Source organism: Dermacentor albipictus, chromosome 6 (assembly GCF_038994185.2).
Source record: "Dermacentor albipictus isolate Rhodes 1998 colony chromosome 6, USDA_Dalb.pri_finalv2, whole genome shotgun sequence".
Taxonomy (NCBI): Eukaryota; Metazoa; Arthropoda; class Arachnida; order Ixodida; family Ixodidae; genus Dermacentor; species Dermacentor albipictus.
Genome location: NC_091826.1, coordinates 112,428,578 through 112,447,054, shown reverse-complemented (window position 1 = coordinate 112,447,054; position 18,477 = coordinate 112,428,578). Strand labels below are relative to the sequence as shown.

Below are 18,477 nucleotides of genomic sequence, written 5' to 3'. Positions count from 1 at the left end.
TCAAAATGTGAGAAAAACTTGGCAGGAGAAAAAAAAGTATAGCAGTCGCAAGGTTAAAGTCAGCGAGACAACTGGTAGAAACAAGCCTTTCATCCTGTCTCTTGTAAAGAACTTCGTAGGCAAGATTGTGCTGCCATTTTGTTGTGATCAGAATGAACAAGTTCCACTTAACGTAAGCAGTTATGGGTTTGTCGTTTTTACCAAGTCACTTGTTATAATTATATATCAGTTTGTCATACTCCAACGTTCATAAAAAAACATAAGTTGTGTACTTGTGCGTTTGACACTCCTTGCTCATGCTCAAACCCAAAGGAAGCCTTTAATGCAGCATTCATTTAGCTCTGCCACCATCACCAGCAAGGAGAATCCCAAATGAAAAGCACTGTGATAATCACTTGGCACACAAACAGGATTTAAATCAATGATGACCTCTTTTTAATCCAATTTTAATGTTATTAACATAGAAACCTCCTAATTAAATGTGTATGAACACATAATGCACCAGGTGAATTGTTAATGCAAATATGAACATTTTTTTAGGTTATTTTTTCTTGATCGAAATAAAGTGGTTGTTTTGGGCTTTTTGCAACAGGCCATGCTGCCTATTTGAGCATGTTCTTAGAAGCCTACACGAGTGCTGGCCTGATATCATTTGGTTGCCTTGCTTGGAAGGGCTTGTATATCAAATGTTTCTGCAATAACTAATTTTTCAATTCATTAATTTTATTTGTGCATACTGCAGCCCAACCTGGTCTATAGCATGAATGGTTAGAGAATAAGAACACAATAAATTCTACACACTATTGCAAGCATTCAATGGCTGATAGAAATTCATTTACAGGCAATTCATGAACATTTCCAGGCAAAGCATCCCAGTATTGAATGATGTGGGGAAAAAGTACTATGCAAAAACATGTCGGCAGAAGAAATATATGGCATATTTTAACCTAACTTTTATTTAGTTTTTGGCAGCTAATAGTAGCTTCTACTGGTTGCCTCGATCCTTTGACTTAAAGCCAGGGAAATGTGGCATTCCTTGAACTTGGAGGCAGAGGACAAGCATGCAAGCCGAATGCATGAGTTGGTTCTACCACTTCTAAGGAAATTTGACTAGATCGTGAGATTATAAGCCTTTCCTTTATAGAAAAATTATATTTGTCCAGAAGTAAAAAAATTTCGTGCTGAGACATTGAAATAATGGAACAGATGACATGACGGCGTGTTTGGATTTCAGTTACCGCAAATTACCTTCAGATTAGCATGCGAACTACAACTTTTCATCGTACAGCAGAGCAGTGAACAGAGCTTGCCAAACATACAACAGGACGCCAAATTCCGAGTTCTTTAAGCAAATATAGCTACTGTGATTTAGTCGTTCACGTATCCGTCCGTGCTGCCAATGTCTGTGCACTCTGAATAAAATATTTATCCGTAATTGGCAAAACATGTATGTTGCAAAGCCAAACAAGGCAGCACGAGTGACTGGACGCAAGCAGACCCGCATACTTAGTGCCGAGCATGGCAATGTGGTCGTAGTGCAAACGAGCCAGTTATGCGCGCATATACGAAAATTTACTGTGAATAGGCCATGGGCAGAGCAACCTTAGAGTCCCAGTGGCATGTGTTTGTGTGAATTTTGCTTTGGAGAAAAAATAAATATGGGCCGCACATTTGCATGCTTCATTGCAAATTACATGTATGTACATAAGTCTGGTGGAGCCACGACAGTATACGGCATGCAAAAAAAAAAAAAAAATCACATCCTTTAACATTAGTGTCGTGAAGTGTCATTGTATTGACAAAGTTACATTCTTTAAGGGAGGTGCAGCAACAACTATCTTCCTTACAATTCAAATAAGGTTCTGTGTAACTTTTCCACCTTTTTCTACATGCAAAACAAGTTTGGACAACAACAAAGTATAAATGTGCCAACGTCTTCTGTAAATATGGGCCCTTGAGCAGGAGGCATTAGCATAACAAAATGCACTACAGCATCATTTCAGCTCGAGTGCAGTGAGGTCATTACAAGCTTAGAAATAAAGTTATACTGTAAAATTTGTAGTCTATTTTCATAGTAAAAAGAAAAATTTATCTTTCCAGAAATCATATTGACAAACTCATTAACCACCACATGCGCAGAAATCTGGGGAAATCTAGGTCATTTTTTATTCAAGCTTGGTGAAAACTAGCCAAAGAGTTTGGCAGCACTGCGTGTGACTTGTTTTCCGAAAAAAAATGGCCAAGGTGAAACTATGCGACTACACCAAAATACTGCTCGTGTCGAAGCCTAAGCATGAGTGCATTCAAATGCTAGCACTGTGCAAGCAATCGAGTGAGCCTAGATAACGCTCCTGATGCTGCCAGAAAAAATGGTGGATGGAACGAATGCTTCTAGAGATGACAGCACGTAGTGGCCTGGATAATGGTGAACTGTCAGCAGCAGCACGAATACCGCAACCCTGTGTTTTACGTGTGAGCGTATATGCCCCTACTTTGAAGATTTGCAATGTGGGTGTATGAAGCTCGGAAGTTGGCACAGGGCCAAGAATGGAGTCGGCGGCACAGCTGGCATGATGAACACTCGCACAGGTAGCGCTTCGGCCCTCAACATAACTCGACACTTGGAGAGGCAAGTAATCAGTTCTTTTTTATCGGCACTCGGAAAGAACAATTAGATAGACAATAAGATAATATTCAGATAATCAATGACGATGGAAATGTAAAGTCACTCAAAATAACAATTAGATAAACAGTAAGATATTAATTAGATTGACAATGACGGCAGAAGAGAGAGAAAGTATGCTCATGCGCAATACGGGCTCACTTTGTGGAAAGAGGGACCCTTGTTTTTATCATGTGATGGGAAATGCCCTCAATGTTAACAGCGCTCGGTGCGCCTGAAAGCATTCGAGGGGGGAGAGCGACTGAAAATAACCAGCTGAATGCAACGCATGCAATCTCTCTTGACCAGTCAAAGACACACGGCTTGCGAGAACAGTCTAGAGCACTCTGAAATGATCACCTGAAGACACTTAATGGCAGAAAATTAGTTGTGCCCTTACAACACATGGTTACCGGTGCAGAACTCAAACTGTGAAGTACTCGAGGCATGTGCACTTAGCAAAAATTTTGACATAACCAGAAGCTTGGAGATTATAGTAAAGAGTGCCGCACCATCCCAGCCCTGCGAAAGTGGATGTCCAGCGAAGCTGTTGAAAACCACCGCAACTGCTGAGAGGGGTATGCAATGCTTTATTGCTTTAGTGCAATGGTAACTTAAGAGTAATTATATTAATGGTAATTTTGTGCTGCAACAACACTGAAATCAGTTGTTAGGCTTGTTTTTCTCGGTACAAAAGGCTAGAGATGTCCCTCCCCACATTGCAGGCTGCCGTTGCTGTGGCAGGGGGAGCATTGCAGGGAGTGCTACATGCTTCGCAGTGTTACCAGGAGCGCCTTATCATCATTTATGTGGTACGAATGCTTTTGTGCTAGTTCTTTATTGAAACGTGCGCTGTTCTGTATGTTGTACGCGTGATTCCAAAGAATGTATGCACAGTTCGTTCCACTTTGCTCAGTACTTCAAGCCTCCGCCTTATGGGGGTACGAGCCACTGCTTGCGGCCCTGCACTGCAGCCAAGATTGGCCCATATTTTTGTTAACGGATACGAGCACGAAAAATCCCGACCAACTTGAGGCTAACAGCTTCGCTGCGAAATTGACCATGCCTTACACTGGTGCTTAGTTTTCTTTTGTAAAGCATTTATAATTTCTTTATTGCATTTGTTTTACAAATAGGAGCAGGCCTGCCAGAGCCACAACTTGTAGGGCAGCCGATTGCAACTTCTTGAGCACTACTCAATAGAAAAAAAAAAGGCAAAAGAAATTAAGCATTTAGACAACTAAGGAGGTGTCCTGAAAAAAAAAAAAAACACGTAGTAACAGTAATGCACATAAATGGGTGTGCAGGCGCATATTCTATAACAGCTTCAAGTATCGAGAAACCTACCAAGCAGACATGCCTTGAGCTCTGAACTGGCCTTAAGAAACTGAATTTTTGTTAATTCTTCGAGACCTCACCGTTTCCTAATGCTTTGACGAAAAAGAGCTCTTCATTCTGTTGCAGTGCCTTTAAAGGCCAACTGTGACCAAATTTCACTCTGGCTAAATTTGTTATAAGTAGGTAGTCTTGGTAAGCAACCTTAGCAAAGCCTCAGGGCTGGTAAATGCAGTTTTGTTGCTAGCAACCTTTAAACAGCAGCCATGCTGTTGATGTGTGTACCTGGTTGTTGTTGCTACGACGCAAGTCCCAGCAGGCCAGCTCGGAGATATTTTGGTGTGCCGCCTTGTCTTGACAGTCGTGCCGAGGAGCTGCACACCCTAGGTTATGCACCACTTCCTCCGGTGAGTGTTAATGGCGGCAGATTTTTCAGTTTCAATACCAAAAACAGCTATTTTTGAGAGCGTCTTATGACACTTCCACTTGTATTTCAAATGTCAACTAATGTAAGGAGGCTCTCCTATATGTACACTATCTTAAACCAAGTGTTTTACTCAGTCTAAAATTCTGTTGTGGTTGGCCTTTTAACAATTACTCAAGTATTTTATGAAAAAAAAAATATATTGCTCTCCACACATGCCTCTGCAAGCCAATTTCAATTTTACACTTCCTCATAACTAAAATCCATCACTTTTTACATGCCTTGACTAGAACGGCGAGCACCTTTAACATTCATTTTATTTTGTATCGTCATTGCTTGCAGCACTACTTACTTCATTGTTTGACCAGTGTTTTCAGTACAGCTCCTTCACTGTCAGACATTTCTATCTAATGGTGTTATTAACAGCATAACACAAAAACTGAATAAGGAATGGATACTTCCAGCTGTAGTGTTGCCAAATTCCAATGAATGACCATATTTTAAATATAATTAATGTCTATCTCATTACAGACGTCATCATATTTATTCAAATAAAAGGTGAGGTTTTCCTCAGAATCGTTAGCCTAGAAATTACCATCTGCCTTATAAGCGAGGCTGACAGATTCAGTTACTGTTCCAATGCGATGGCTGCAGCACATTTCCAGTGATCCATATTTTAAACGGAAGCGCAAATGTAACAACTAATATGGCAGGTGAGACGGTACCATATTTTTGCACCTCTAACCCTTACCAAGAATTTGAATAATGTAATAGTAAAGGAGGAGTGCATATTATTTGCGAATTTTGTCTTGAGGCGTGCCTTTATGGCAGTGCGATTATAGCCTTACATTATGGCTTCACGGCATCACAGCACCCGCTGCCTTACTTCAAGGGATAGTTCTCACCAATTCAATCCAGTTTTGTTATCTCCAAAAGAATCCCACCCTCTACCCGCCTCCGCATGTTGAAGCTCCCTTTGCCTATATTTCATGGCCACCATTTTACATTTTGGTTGTGTTAGTAATCCAGTATTTCGGGCTCTTCCCACAGAGTCTGAATAGTCCGTCAGCTACTCTGTACTGCCTTATACGAGTGTGTATACCCAAGCTATTTTTTTTTGGGTGATCCTGCTGCTACTTTACTTTATAATCAAATAAATATGGTACATGGCATTATCTAACTACAGATGTCTGCAGTGGCTAGAGCTTGTCAGATAGCAAATCCAACACACAAGTGCCACGGTGCTCCTGGCAGTACTCATTGACCTTGATGCATTATGAATGGCCCTTGGTTTCAATTCCCACTAAAGGAACAATAAAGGCATGAAGTGAATTTATGTAGATTGTCATAATGCCCTTCCAAAAATCTTTACATGTTTTTTAAAAGTGAAGCTTTCCTTTGCGAACCTCGCCGTGCTTCGTGATGTGGGTGCAACGGCCCTACTGTTCTCTTGCCAAATAGGCCAACCAATTACAGCGAAGCATGCGTGCCATTGGGCTCCTTGCACCGCCACCAGATGGAGCTCGCCTCCGTGGTGCCGGCCGTGTGGGAAAAAACAACAACCTGAGAGCTCACCTTCGCGCATCCGCAGCAGCATTGCACTAGCCTCTCTAAATGCCTGAACAAAGCCTTCCGTACCAATTTTTGGGGACATTCAAAACACAAACTGCTGTTTCTACTCTGTATGCACTCACACAAAGCATTGCTATATATAGATTCGAACTCTTTGTATCTGCTGCAAGGCTTTTTTATCATAAGAGATTGCTAAGAAAATAGCGACTAAACAGGTGGCACAATTCATCACCTGCAAAGAAAGGGGTCTGCCAGCTGCACTTGTGATCTCAGAAGCCATGCTGTGCTCGATGCTACTGCCTGCTTTGAATCAGAGGCCCACAGAGTGAGGGCGCCACATTCCTATAAAAAGTTCGAACAGACCAATATGAAAACATTGCACACGCGAGCTTTGCAGAAAAATACAATCGGCAGAACTACATTTTAAAAATAAAACAATTTAACAAAACTTTTTAATATTGTTGGTTGACTATACAATGCAACAAATTTATTTTATTATCAGTGGTTGATTGTCAAAATTTAACTGCAATATGTTACATCATGGGAGCTGGCACCACATTTTCAGCAGTGGCACCAATGCTGCCCCAAGTTTGTGTCATTCTCTCATTAAAACTCAGAACTCCACATAGGTGACATTTTCAACACCTGGGAGGATGGTGTTGCTTTAGCATTCCTGAATAAATGCCTTTACCGTTCTTTTTAAGTTTACAGAACAAAATATTAATTTTTACAGGATTAAAATTCACTTCCATTGGAATGTATGCATCTATTTCCATCCACATAGCAGCTAACAAAACAAAGAAGCATAAGACAATCTTTTATACGCTAAATTGCCTGTAAAGCCAAGCGTTCAGTCTTGAGCAGCTGTGCTTCCCCAATTTTAATGCGATATTTCTAAGGCCCCATTTCCAAGCATCAAGTATACCAAAAACGACAACAACTGCTTGTGGACAGCATGATAATGAGTTCTTTATTGTACTGAACAATGATGGCTCATGAAATACTACAGTGGAATTATACCGAGAGAAGAGCAGGGGGAGCTGGAGTGCCAGGTGTAGCAATTTTACAGCGGAGTTACACGATTAAGGAGCCACGAAAACACAGTGCACAGTCTGTCATCTGCACCCTCTCAGGAAATTATTCATTTGATGAGGGAACCTGCTAGAAAATAGCTGATTATGATGATTTCTTTTTCTCTCACACGATGTTTGGCACCACCTTCACTCGATGCAAATGTGGTACGCAGCAAGTTCAAACTATGCAGGAATGAGAAGGGCATTCTCAAAAGCACACACACACAAACCCTGTGACGCCATTTCCCAAAATTGTAAGGACTGCTTCTGTTTCGACGGATACAATGCGCAAAATACTACTAAGGTGTATGTCTGATCGCACAAATGACAATATCACAAATATTTTCAGAACATTTACTGTGAGCATTGCATCCTTCACATGAGGTTGTTTCGAAGGCAAACCTGTGTCACACGAGCACACGCACAAAAGAGAATCATCACAGCCAAGTCTTTTTCCCAGAGACATTGTCCACCCTGCATATGCATATGAACATGGCGCTGTTGGCCTAGTGGCTTTCGCTCGACTCTGCGTTTAGCTGTGATGGTCAGCGCAGTGCCCAAATTTTCGTCAGCATCGACACTAAGAGGCTGTTTTGTGCAAACGTAGTAACACTGCCAAGCAGATGCAACACCGCACAGATGTTCTGTCGCGTTCACCATGAGCGACGCTTGAGCGGTCACCGGAGCGACACTTTTGAGAGAAATGTGGCAGGGGTTTTGCTATTCTAGCAGTGCGCATACCCCCTGCTTTCCGTCGTTTGCTTTCTTCGTGGAGTGTTAATACAATGGCCCCCGAGCAGCTATAGCTCTATCACAGAAAAAGAACGAGAACAGTTACGAAGCTATGGCACCGATGCAGCGTGATCGAGCATGCTGCACGAAGGACTAAGGATGTCCACCCTGCTTGGCGGGCCAGTGTATTGTTGCTCCACGAGGAAAGCAGACGGCGAAAAGCATGAGGTAAGCACATTGCTGGAATGGCGAAATGGCTCCGCACTTTATTGTTGACAGTGTCACTCCAGCCATAGCTCACATGTTGCAGCTCTAATGAACATGACAGTACTTTTCTGCAAAAATGAAAAGCAATCAGGGTAGTGTTTTTGTTTTGTTTTTTTATTGGTATATATATGTGCTTGAGTTGAAAGGAGGGCAAAGCATATTCCTGCAGAAATGTCACAGTGCGTTTCACGGTAGTGCTTCTGAGCAACAGAGTTTGCTGACATGATGATCTGATGAGAGAGTAGCCAAGGCCGTCTGACATAAATGCTATAACTGTACAAAGAAATTTGAACCATGATGGGGTGTTGTGTATGGGGCAATGTTATGATTTTAGGAAAGAAAAGAAAAAATATATAAGAAGAGTTGTGAAAACAAAGTGCTACAGGACAACAAGCACTGACTCAATTCAAAAACAGCCATGCTATGTACAACTTTGTACAATGATGTTCTCCTTTTTCCCATGTTGCAGTGGGCCTTTTCTCTCTCTGTTTTTTTTTTGGGGGGGGGGGGGAGTCATGTGGACGCACTGATTTATTAAAAAATAGACTATTGTGCTCAAACAGTGCACAACAGCACAATACTACATTTTGAAGCTTTGTATTAAATACGTGTGCCAATGAGCAACCTATTGTGGATGATAGCTACTTTCTCACCATTTTAATCCCCACAGGTAAATCAATAAGGCTAGGCTAAGACTGCACTACATGAAGAGTAGCACTGCAGCCAGTTCTAGTAAACTTATAGCTTGCAAATACATGTTCATGGAAGGTGCTCAAAGAAAAGCCAGACACATTTCATCGCTGCAACTCAGCATAACTCACTGTCAACAACCACAACTCATTGACGTGCAAAGAAAAGGTTTTCACTTTCTCATACAGTTCATGCACAAAACAAGATCAAAATACATGTGTGAAGTCACTGTAGTTCACAAAGCCCGAATGGGCCAGAAGCTGTGATCATCAAATTTCACGGCTGCCCCAAGAGCTCTTGCTATGCCGTGTTTCTATACATGTCCCAGCACAGAATGGGTGATGCCGCATCGCTCATTCTTGCAGCAAAACTGAAAGTCTAAAATTCCAACTACACGCACCATTCTATGAATTGCCAGTGTTCTGTTGGTGTAATGATCCATTAGAGTCATTAAAACACATAGGCCAGGGCCCATAAAACGTGCCACCTCATGGCCTATGCTGACTTCACAAAAAACTCAGACTGTTTACATCATGCAGATAATGGAATTGTAATGTTCGCTGTGATGCCTCACTACTGTAACATGCCTCGTGCATTAAAACGTCTTGCACTGGGCCCGTCCCACTCAACATAATTAAACAGTGTGTAGCCCATTCCTGAAAATTTCTGACACCGTGAACGCTGGGCCATGACTTCACACCAGGCCTCATCAGAGTACATCAATGTTAATGGTCAGACCAACAAAATAATGCAGCACCTATGCACCACGCATGATACAACCTAACAATGACAATGCACAAGTGCAAAAAAAGTCCCAAATAGAAAAACAAACAAGTAGACCCATTCTAACCAACCAATCGAACAATGCTTTTAAGCATCGATGCAATATAATGGCCTTCACAAGAACCTCGGGCAAGCAGTTGAGAAACAAAAACAAAAATAACCAATCCTCGCCCCTTTTTCCGCATTTGCTCACCATTTCACAGACAAGGGCATGTGACAGAGGTCACCGAGGCCAAAGAATAAACACGTACGCAGGCTGTGTTTTCCTGCCTGTTCCAAAGGCAGCGTCCCAACAGGAGGGAGTGGAGCTTTCTCGCAACATCTCTGTCTTCGATAAATACGCATTGAAGCTCTATGTCAAAGAGCCAAGGCAACACTAAAAAAGTGCGAGGCACACACGTGTGCGTGCCAGCCCTTCACACTGCTCAGCTCTGCCCCATAATGAGGGGTGCTGATTTATCCCCTTTTGCCTCATGCTGCGTGGTACTCTCGCCGACTCCCTTCTTGCGCCGCTGCCGGCGTCGTGGCGGTGGCGACTTCCCTGGCTCATCAGGCTCGGCTTCATTCTCCAGTGCTAACGATCGGCCCCTCTTGCGGGGAGGTGATGGCGTCTGCTGCTTATCCTCATCATCTGCTTCTTCGTCCTCTGGGATCTTGGTGTAACTGTGTTCGATCAGGTGTGGGCTCATTTCGTAAAGCTTGAGCTCGCGTTGTGTTAACTCTAACGTTGGAACCTCGTCGATGGCCATGTCATCGTCGTCATCCTCGTCAGGTACAGACGGAATGTCAGATGGTGGTGGCAGTGGAATTTCGTATGGATCCACTGGTTTCTCACTCTTTGCTGCTAGCTTCGCAAGTGCGGCTTCTCTGATCTGCTTCTCCGTCGGGAATTGCGACTCTGCATCTGTGCTGAACAGTGCGCCGTCGCCTTTGATGCTCTTTTCGTTGTGCTTCACATCTGGAGACCGTGTCTTGTCCGTCTTGGAGCCCCTTCTGGATTGCCGTTCAGAGTCGTGCTTTGTGCCTGGAGACAGTGCTTTCTCTGTCTTGTTGCCCTTTCTGGACTGCCGTTCAGTGTCACGTTTTGCGTCTGGCGACAATGGTTTTTCCGCCTTGGTAACTCTTCTGGATTGTCGTTCAGTATCGTCCTTTGTGTTTGGAGACAGTGCCTTCTCGACATCGGTGTGTTTCTTTGACTGCCGCTCTGCTTGCCGCTTACTTCTTTCCCTCACTGGCTTTACTTCAGTTTCATCTTTTTCCACGACCTTCTCCTTTTCGCGCTCTTTCCTACCTTTCTTGGGCGTAGCTGTTTTCTCCTGAGTGTCAGCTGGTTTGGGGGTAGCCTCATCCGATTCTAACAATGTGTAGTGCTTATCTTCTGCTGTCTCAGCATTGTTTTCAGGCACTGCTTTGGTGCTTTCACCCACCTCCTTTCTTTGTTCACTGTCCTTTCTGGATCGCTTTCCTATGCGGTTAACGACATCTTCCTCCCTCAGGCGCTTCATTTTTTGTTTCTCCTTAGGCTTGGCTTCAGATTTGCCCTCTGACTGGGCTCTCGACTCGGCCTTGGGGCGGGTCGTGGCCTTAGGTTGTGCCTCACCGGGGGTATCAGACTTTGAATGAGCTTTGGGATCTGGCTGGGCTTCAGGCTTGGCTTCAGGCTTGGCTTCAGGCTTGGCTTCAGGCTCCAGCTCAGCTCTGATCTCTGATAGAGCTTTAGAGTCATGAAGGGCTTCAGACCCGGCTTGTTCTTCAGACTCTGGCTGAAGATGGGACTCGGGCTGATCATCAAATTCAGGCTGCACATCAGGCTCAGGCTGAGCTTCGGACTTGTTCTGGGTTTCAGGTGAAGCCTGCGCTTCAGAATCAGCTCCAGCTTCAGAGTGAGCTTCACACTGGTCTTCAGACTTAGCTTGGGTTTCCAACTCGGACTGTGGCTCAGACACAGGCTTTGCTTTTACCTTCGATTTGGGTTCGGCATCAAGCTGGCCTTCAGGCTTGGAATCGACTTTGTCCTTTGGCTGAGCTTTGGATTTTTGATGAGCTTTGGCCTTTGGAGCTTGCACTTTGGCCTTCGGCTGGGATTCAGACTTCGGCTGGGTTTCAGACTGGTGCTTGGCTTGAGCCTTCAATTCTGGCTCTGCTTTGGTCTTAGTAGATTTGTCGTCTCGTTTCTTGATCTTCTTTCCCTCATGCTTTTCTTTTGCCTGCTCTTTCTTGAGCTCGTCAGGTGGTGGAACAGCCTTGGCCTCAGCTGCTTTGATGGCAGCCACGTCATCTTCTAACTTGTCCTTAGACTCTGCCTTCTTCTTCTCCTCAGGTGCCGTTTTAGGCTTCACAACTGGCTTTCGTTCAAGTCGGTCAAATTCCTTGAAAAGCATGTCCTCCACCTCTACTATTTTCCGTTTCCGTACTCGGCCTTCAGGTTTCTGTGGAGCTTCCTTTTTCACGGGCAAAGTTTTGTCAGGCTTTTTCACCGGGGCCTCTTCCTTTTCCTTCTTCTTTTTCTTTTTTGATGAAACCTTGTCTACAGCATTCTCCTTGTTTTTCTTTGTGACAGGCTCGCTTTTGGGCGTGCTGTCTCCTTCTGAAACAGTACTGGCATCCACGTCTGGAGTGCTCAGTCCCGCCTCCATCTGCTTCTTGTTGTCCACTGCTGCCGGTGGTATTTGGTCCTCGCCCTTGGCCGGAAGTGGGCTTTCCGAACCCTCATCTGTCCCGCCCCCCGCGTCCCCACTTTCAACCTTATTCTCAGAGTAGTTTTTCAGGATCCGCTTTTTTGGCGAAGTGAAATTGAGTCTGACCATCAACTTACGACCTGTTCGTGGCGCTGGTGATGACACCGGCTTGGACCCAGAAGAAGACACCTTCTTTTCCGGGGCAGCCTTCTTTGTTGACTGCGCCTTCTTCTTTTCCACTGGAGTCTTCTTCTCGGCAGGTGGCTTCTTGTCGGACTGCAGCTTCTTGTCAGACTGCGGCTTTTTGTCAGACTGCGGCTTCTTGTCAGACTGCGCCTTCTTGTCGGACTGTGCCTTCTTGTCGGACTGCGCCTTCTTGTCGGACTGCGCCTTCTTGTCGGACTGTGACTTTTTCTCGGATCCCACTTTTTTCTCTCGCTTGGTCGGGGATGATGTCACCGGTTTCCGTGCTGATGGTGGTGGAGGCAGCCCAGCTGACTTGGCCCTGGATTGCTCCCCTTTGACAGTGAAGTCAAAGTCCGACACTAAAAGCGGGCTGTTCACCTGCTCCAGATAGGCCGCCAACTCATTCCGTGAGCGAAACTTCTTGCCCTGCGGGCTATGGTAGAAAAAAAAAAGAAAAAAAGAAAAACAAGCAGAGCAACATTAGACAAAGCATAAAAAGTGTCTCACTACAGAAAAAGCAGTTAAAATTAAATTATGGGGTTTTATGTGCCAAAACCACTTTCTGATTATGAGGCACGCTGTAGTGGGGGACTCCAGAAATTTAGACCACCTGGGGTTCTTTAACGTGCACCTAAATCTAAGTACACGGGTGTTTTCGCATTTTGCCACCACTGAAATGCAGTCGCAGTGTCCGGGATTCTATTCTGCGACTTCGTGCTTAGCAGCCCAACACCATAGCCACTAAGCAACCACAGCAGGTAGAAATAGCAGTTTTTTTTCTAACAGAAACAGGCCCTCCTCAAGAAATACATTGGTTACTTTTTTACCTTCGTGTGCGTGCGGCTTTACGGATGCTGAGCGAGAAGAATACAAGAACCTTACGGGCTTGATTCTTTTTCTTAGTTTCAACTACTTGACGAAAATGGACAATGAAGCCAGAAAAAGCACAGGGAAAATAGAATGCAAAATGGAAACAACATTGAACAAAGAGGTTTTGTCGCCAGTGGGAACCAAATTCATATTGCCTGTGTTATGCATGCTATGCTTCACCAATTAGGCTACTGCGATGGCCATCCTCCCATCCACTTTCTTGGCGTTTTGGGTGTGCGTACAGGATTAGCCCTGGGAGCGTTAGCCAGTGCCGCTCCTGGTAAAAGTGGCGGATTACTCCCTTTCAACTGCCTCATATAGTATGCGAGCTTAGGAGCAGGCAACTGGTCAACGAATCCGCATATGCACCAAGAGTGCCAAATCTGAGGCTTCTAGTGAGAAACGAAATTTTGGCAGAGCTTATACCACTATGAATGTTGATGTTAATGCAATTACCATTGAAGCAACGTAGTGACACACAATGTCGACAACATCGAAATGCATCATGAATGAGGTGTGTATACAGCCAGGCTCCTTTCTCGCGCTTTGCACTTTACATTCTGAAACATCTAGTGCCGCCTCAGTGAAGTTCTTGTGTGGAAATATGTTCATACAAGATTGCCTAAGTATATATGATGGAGGTTCGATAGAGCTCAGCACTGGAGAATTTTAAAGGGTTTGTTTTGTAATTTAAAAGTGGCACCTACCCAGTGGATATATCCAGTAACCTAAGCTCGTCAGATAGTTGGTTTCAAACCATGTTCCCCCAGTACAGTAGCCCGATGCTCTACCCATTAGACCATGGACTACCCAGTGACCAAGGTTGGTAGGAAAAAAGATTAGACGAATATGAACAGCCTGCTGCAAATGCATGCAGTATCCCAGAACTTCTAATCACATTAAAGGAGTATCTTAGGGGCTCGATGCTAATGCGATTAGCGTTCTTAGTATCCTACATGCACTTTGTGCCAATCTACCCATCTATTTACCTGTGCCTAACCATCTTCCTGTCAACTTAGGTCACAGGGTAGTACTCTCTGCTCTACTGGGCAGAGCATCGGGCAGCTGTGCTGAGAGAACCGGGTTGGAAGTCAACCATCAGTACAACTTGAGTCGTTGGCTATGCGACAATGGGTAAGTGCCATTGTTCAATGAACCTCTTTGATGCCAACTTGGGTCACTGGCATGAGCCACTAGGCAAGTGCTGCTCTTCAACAAAAACGCCTTTAACATTTGTCTGGGCCTATGAAAAATAGACTTCCATATCACATGTATTTAGACAATCTTGTCCGAATATATCTTCATACATGCACCATGCTCAGACTTTCTTTGTAGTGCTGCTACTAGATGGTGCAGTGCATCCAGAAAAAAGTCAGAGAGGAGCCCGGATGCATACTTGCCCCATACATGACCTATTTCACTTTTGGCAATACAGTGGGTTGCTACACTGTTCCAATGCTAAATAGATTAACATCGACATGGGTTTTGCAGGGTTTCTGCCTGTCAGTCACAACCATACAAAGACAGACAATGAAGCCGAAGAAAGCATGGGAGAAAATTAATTGCTACACTTAATTGAATTGCTCAGATAAGAAGAAGAGCGGAATTAAAAGCGGACAAAAAGGCAACTTGCTGCCGGTTAGAGCTAAATGGACATCTTTCATATTATGCATACGGTGCTTCACCAATTAGGTTTCCACGGTGACCATCCTCCCTTTCACTTTCTATGATATTCACATATGCAAACAGGATTAGTCTTGGGAGTATTAGACAGTGCAGCTCACAATTTATGACAGAATGCATGAACAAATCAGAAGGCGGGATGCATGGGAATGATAAGTGCCAAGCTAACCAGAGACAAGGTTTTTTTTTTACATAGCTCCCCTCGCACAAAATCTTTACCAGAAACTTGACAAGAGCTATTTAGACAAAACAGCACCTTGCTGACACATGGTAAAGAGAACTGCCAGTTTATTATTATTTTTTGCCCACTAATATGTTCCCACATGACAAAATGACAATGACATGACAACTTCTTGCAAACTATTCATCAGGCAGTGCATCTCACAACTGAATGCGTCCACGTCAAGTGTGCCAAACCTCAACTCGCACATCCACTGTGCTTTGACTGCTGGAGTAATGGCATGCACTTTGTTTTCGCTTGTGCTTAGGTCCGCAGCTAGACCATCCCATATAACAACCACCGCATAAATAAAAAAGGTCTTGTACTCAAAGGACATTATTACAAGGCTAATTAAATTTTCAAATGCCCAATTCTCCCCATGGCCACAAAGCAAGTGTATTAGCCTTGTGTGCAAACGACGGTGGCACTTTGAACGGAGCTTCGGTGATGTCAGCCGGGGGACTCGCCTTTGTTGTCTGCTATGCTCTGGCTAGAATAGAATTTCGTGTATTTTCTTGCGCTCCGACTGCGTGTTTGCATAGCATGGCACTCTTCTATTACTTTATGTATTTTTTTCTAGAGTTCATGTAGTAAACGCCAGCATTAAGTTGTGAACATACACCCCGCACCTCCACCAATTATAGGACGACGCCCAGTACGAAGGCAGATCCCTTGTATTTCAATGTAATCGCGTGAGCCAATCAGCTAGTACCAACAAGACAAAACAATGATGATGATTATGAGGATGAGTATATACAGATGACAATGATGAACTACACAGTTTGCACTCAGAATATATTTAAAGTATCCTCCATATAACCTCCGGATGTGGAAGCCCCGTGGCTACAGCGTTGTGCTACTTAGGCTCGAGGTCGCTGATTTAACTCTGGCTATGGCGGCCGCATTTCCATGGGGCCGAAATGCAAAAAACATTCATGTATACTTAGATTTAAACGCACATTAACACTTTCCCTACTATGGGTCAAATAGGTGTTTTTTGTAGGTTAGGCCAGATTTTTTTTTCTGAAGGAACTACTGCACTCAGTATTTTACGTAATACCTAAACAAAAGGCAGAATTAATGCACTTTTCATGCATAACATTTTTATCAATGAGATGTACATCACAAAAAAGATATAAATTGCCAAAATCAAGATTACTTGTACTTACTAATTGAATTAAAGAAATTATAAATTAACGGCAATGAAAACTGATGAAAAACAACTTGCTGCAATTGAGCTCAATTGGTCAGAGCACCGCACGCATAATGCGAAGACGTGGGACCGTTTCCTACTTGCGGCAAGTAGTTTTTTCATCCACCTTCATTCCATTAATTTATAATTTTTTTAATTCAATTAGTAAGTACACGTAATTTTCCCTACATTGTCCTTGGTGTCTTTGTTTGTTGGCTTCTCATGATAGGATAAATGAAAATTGTGCCCTTTGGTTAACTCCCTTTCTTCTCGTTCGAAATCAAGATTGTGGGATAGAACTGAACAAATTTTGAAAAGGCATGCTCGTATCTACTAAGAAAAAAATGTAACAAAAATTATGATATATACAAAATGTACTGCAGTCTAATTGGCACTATCTCCGAAAAAAATCAAAATTTTTCATTGAACAGGTATTCCACTACAAATATAAGTACAAGCACTAGAGTTTGGCGTGCCAGGCTGCAGCCCTCAATTTTCCGAGCTGGCTTGCATCATTGTCGGTCTCAGAGTCAAAGTCTGACAAAGAGGTAGCATCCTCAGACTCGCTGCTGCTCAATCCATTGATACAGTCAGCCACAAACGCAGGGAAATTGCAAGATCTGCAATCTTTGAAAGTGGTTGCGCTGCTCCCGGAGGCGGCCATTTTTGCTTTATGCTTTGACGATCACCAAGCTTCGGAATGTGCTAAAAATTAACGCCTAGTGGGGAAAAAGCAAACTGCTTAGAAAAAAAATATATAGTTCTCCTCCTTCCCGTCCTACAGCGCAGAGTGTCTGCGAACGGCGCAGAAAGTCTCAAAAGCGGCATTTCAAATCTTCGATAGCGGGCGGCCATTTTTACTTTTTACTTTGACGAGCATGAAAACTTTTGAGCATGTTCAAAAATCACCGCCTGGGGGAAAAAGGCAAACTGCTTAGGAAACAAAAGAATAGTATCCTCCTTCACGTCCGATAGCGCAGTGTGTCCTTGAGTGGCGCAGAAAGTATCGAAATCGGTGTCTTAAATTATAGTTAGCGGGCTAGCGATGCCCAATGCGTGGTACGGAAAGAGTTAAAGAACGGCAGGAGGTGAAAATTAATCTGGAGTTTTTCGCTATGGTGTGCATAATAATCACATGGTGGTTTCATCATATAAAAGCACAGAATTATTCTTTTGTAATGTAAAAAATGCTCTTTTTTTCATGCAAGCACAGCCCTTGCAGGCTGAGACACGATCTTGTGACTCAGTCATAAAACACTGTGCCGAGTGAGTAAACGAGAGCCTATGCAGCTTTGGAAATGAAGCACGATCGCAGGGCTCATTCACAAAACTTCACTTTGACTAAGCAGCATTGTAGCTGAGTACAAATTTTACATTTCACTCGTAATTCTAAGTCACTTGGTGTTGCATATATAAAGCTTTCTTCTGGCAAGAAAAATCTGATTATTTCACTGACGAGCAGTTTATCGAGAAAATTTCAGCGTTGGCGAAGATTTCCCTCAGCTCATTAGATTTGCTCAGGAACATCTTATCGCTTTCGTCAAATCGAAATTCACATCTTATTCTCTGCGCTTCAAGACATTACACATTGGTACCAAACGATACGTGTTTCACCATTCCACAGAATCTGTTAAGGAAATATTGTAGCAATTGCCCCTTCATTAACATGTGCCTCCCCGCGCTAGGCTCGCACCTCGATCAAACTTGTTGCTTTCCTCTATCTTTACTAACATACGAAGCTTCATCCCATAACATAACATTACTTCTAATCTGGTTTTGTCTTCTTGCAGCGACCTTCTAATATTAACGGAAACATGGCTTACAGAAGACGTAAGAAACAGTGAGGTGCTCGCTGACCTACCAAATTTTCAACTGTTCCAAAACGATCGCAGGGGCACGAGAGGAAAGGAGTACTTGTCACTGTAAACAAAAATGTATCCTGTACATCTGTTAATCCAATCTTGAAATCCTATGGCTTAAATGCCATGCTGCAACTCATTCAGTTTCAATAAGCCTTTGCTATGGCCCCCTCATAGTGCTTCGGACTTCTCTTTCAAGCTGTATAACATCCTAAGTGAAAAAACGACCAAACACCCCAACATGCATGTAA

General features: G+C 43.5%; 1 protein-coding gene across 2 annotated transcripts in view; it reads right to left on the bottom strand.

Moving 5' to 3' along the window:
• The window catches only part of LOC135913311 (nucleolar protein dao-5-like), a 105,668-nt gene that overhangs the window by 33,151 nt on the left and 54,040 nt on the right, over positions 1 to 18,477 (bottom strand). Inside the window, exon 4 of one of the 2 annotated variants that reach the window (XM_065445907.1) lies at positions 12,354 to 12,835. In XM_065445907.1, coding sequence (XP_065301979.1) covers positions 12,354 to 12,835 — 482 coding nt within the window. Of the gene's footprint in view, positions 1 to 6,937; positions 12,836 to 18,477 lie in introns of those variants that run through there. The other variant, XM_065445906.1, reaches the window with a different exon arrangement.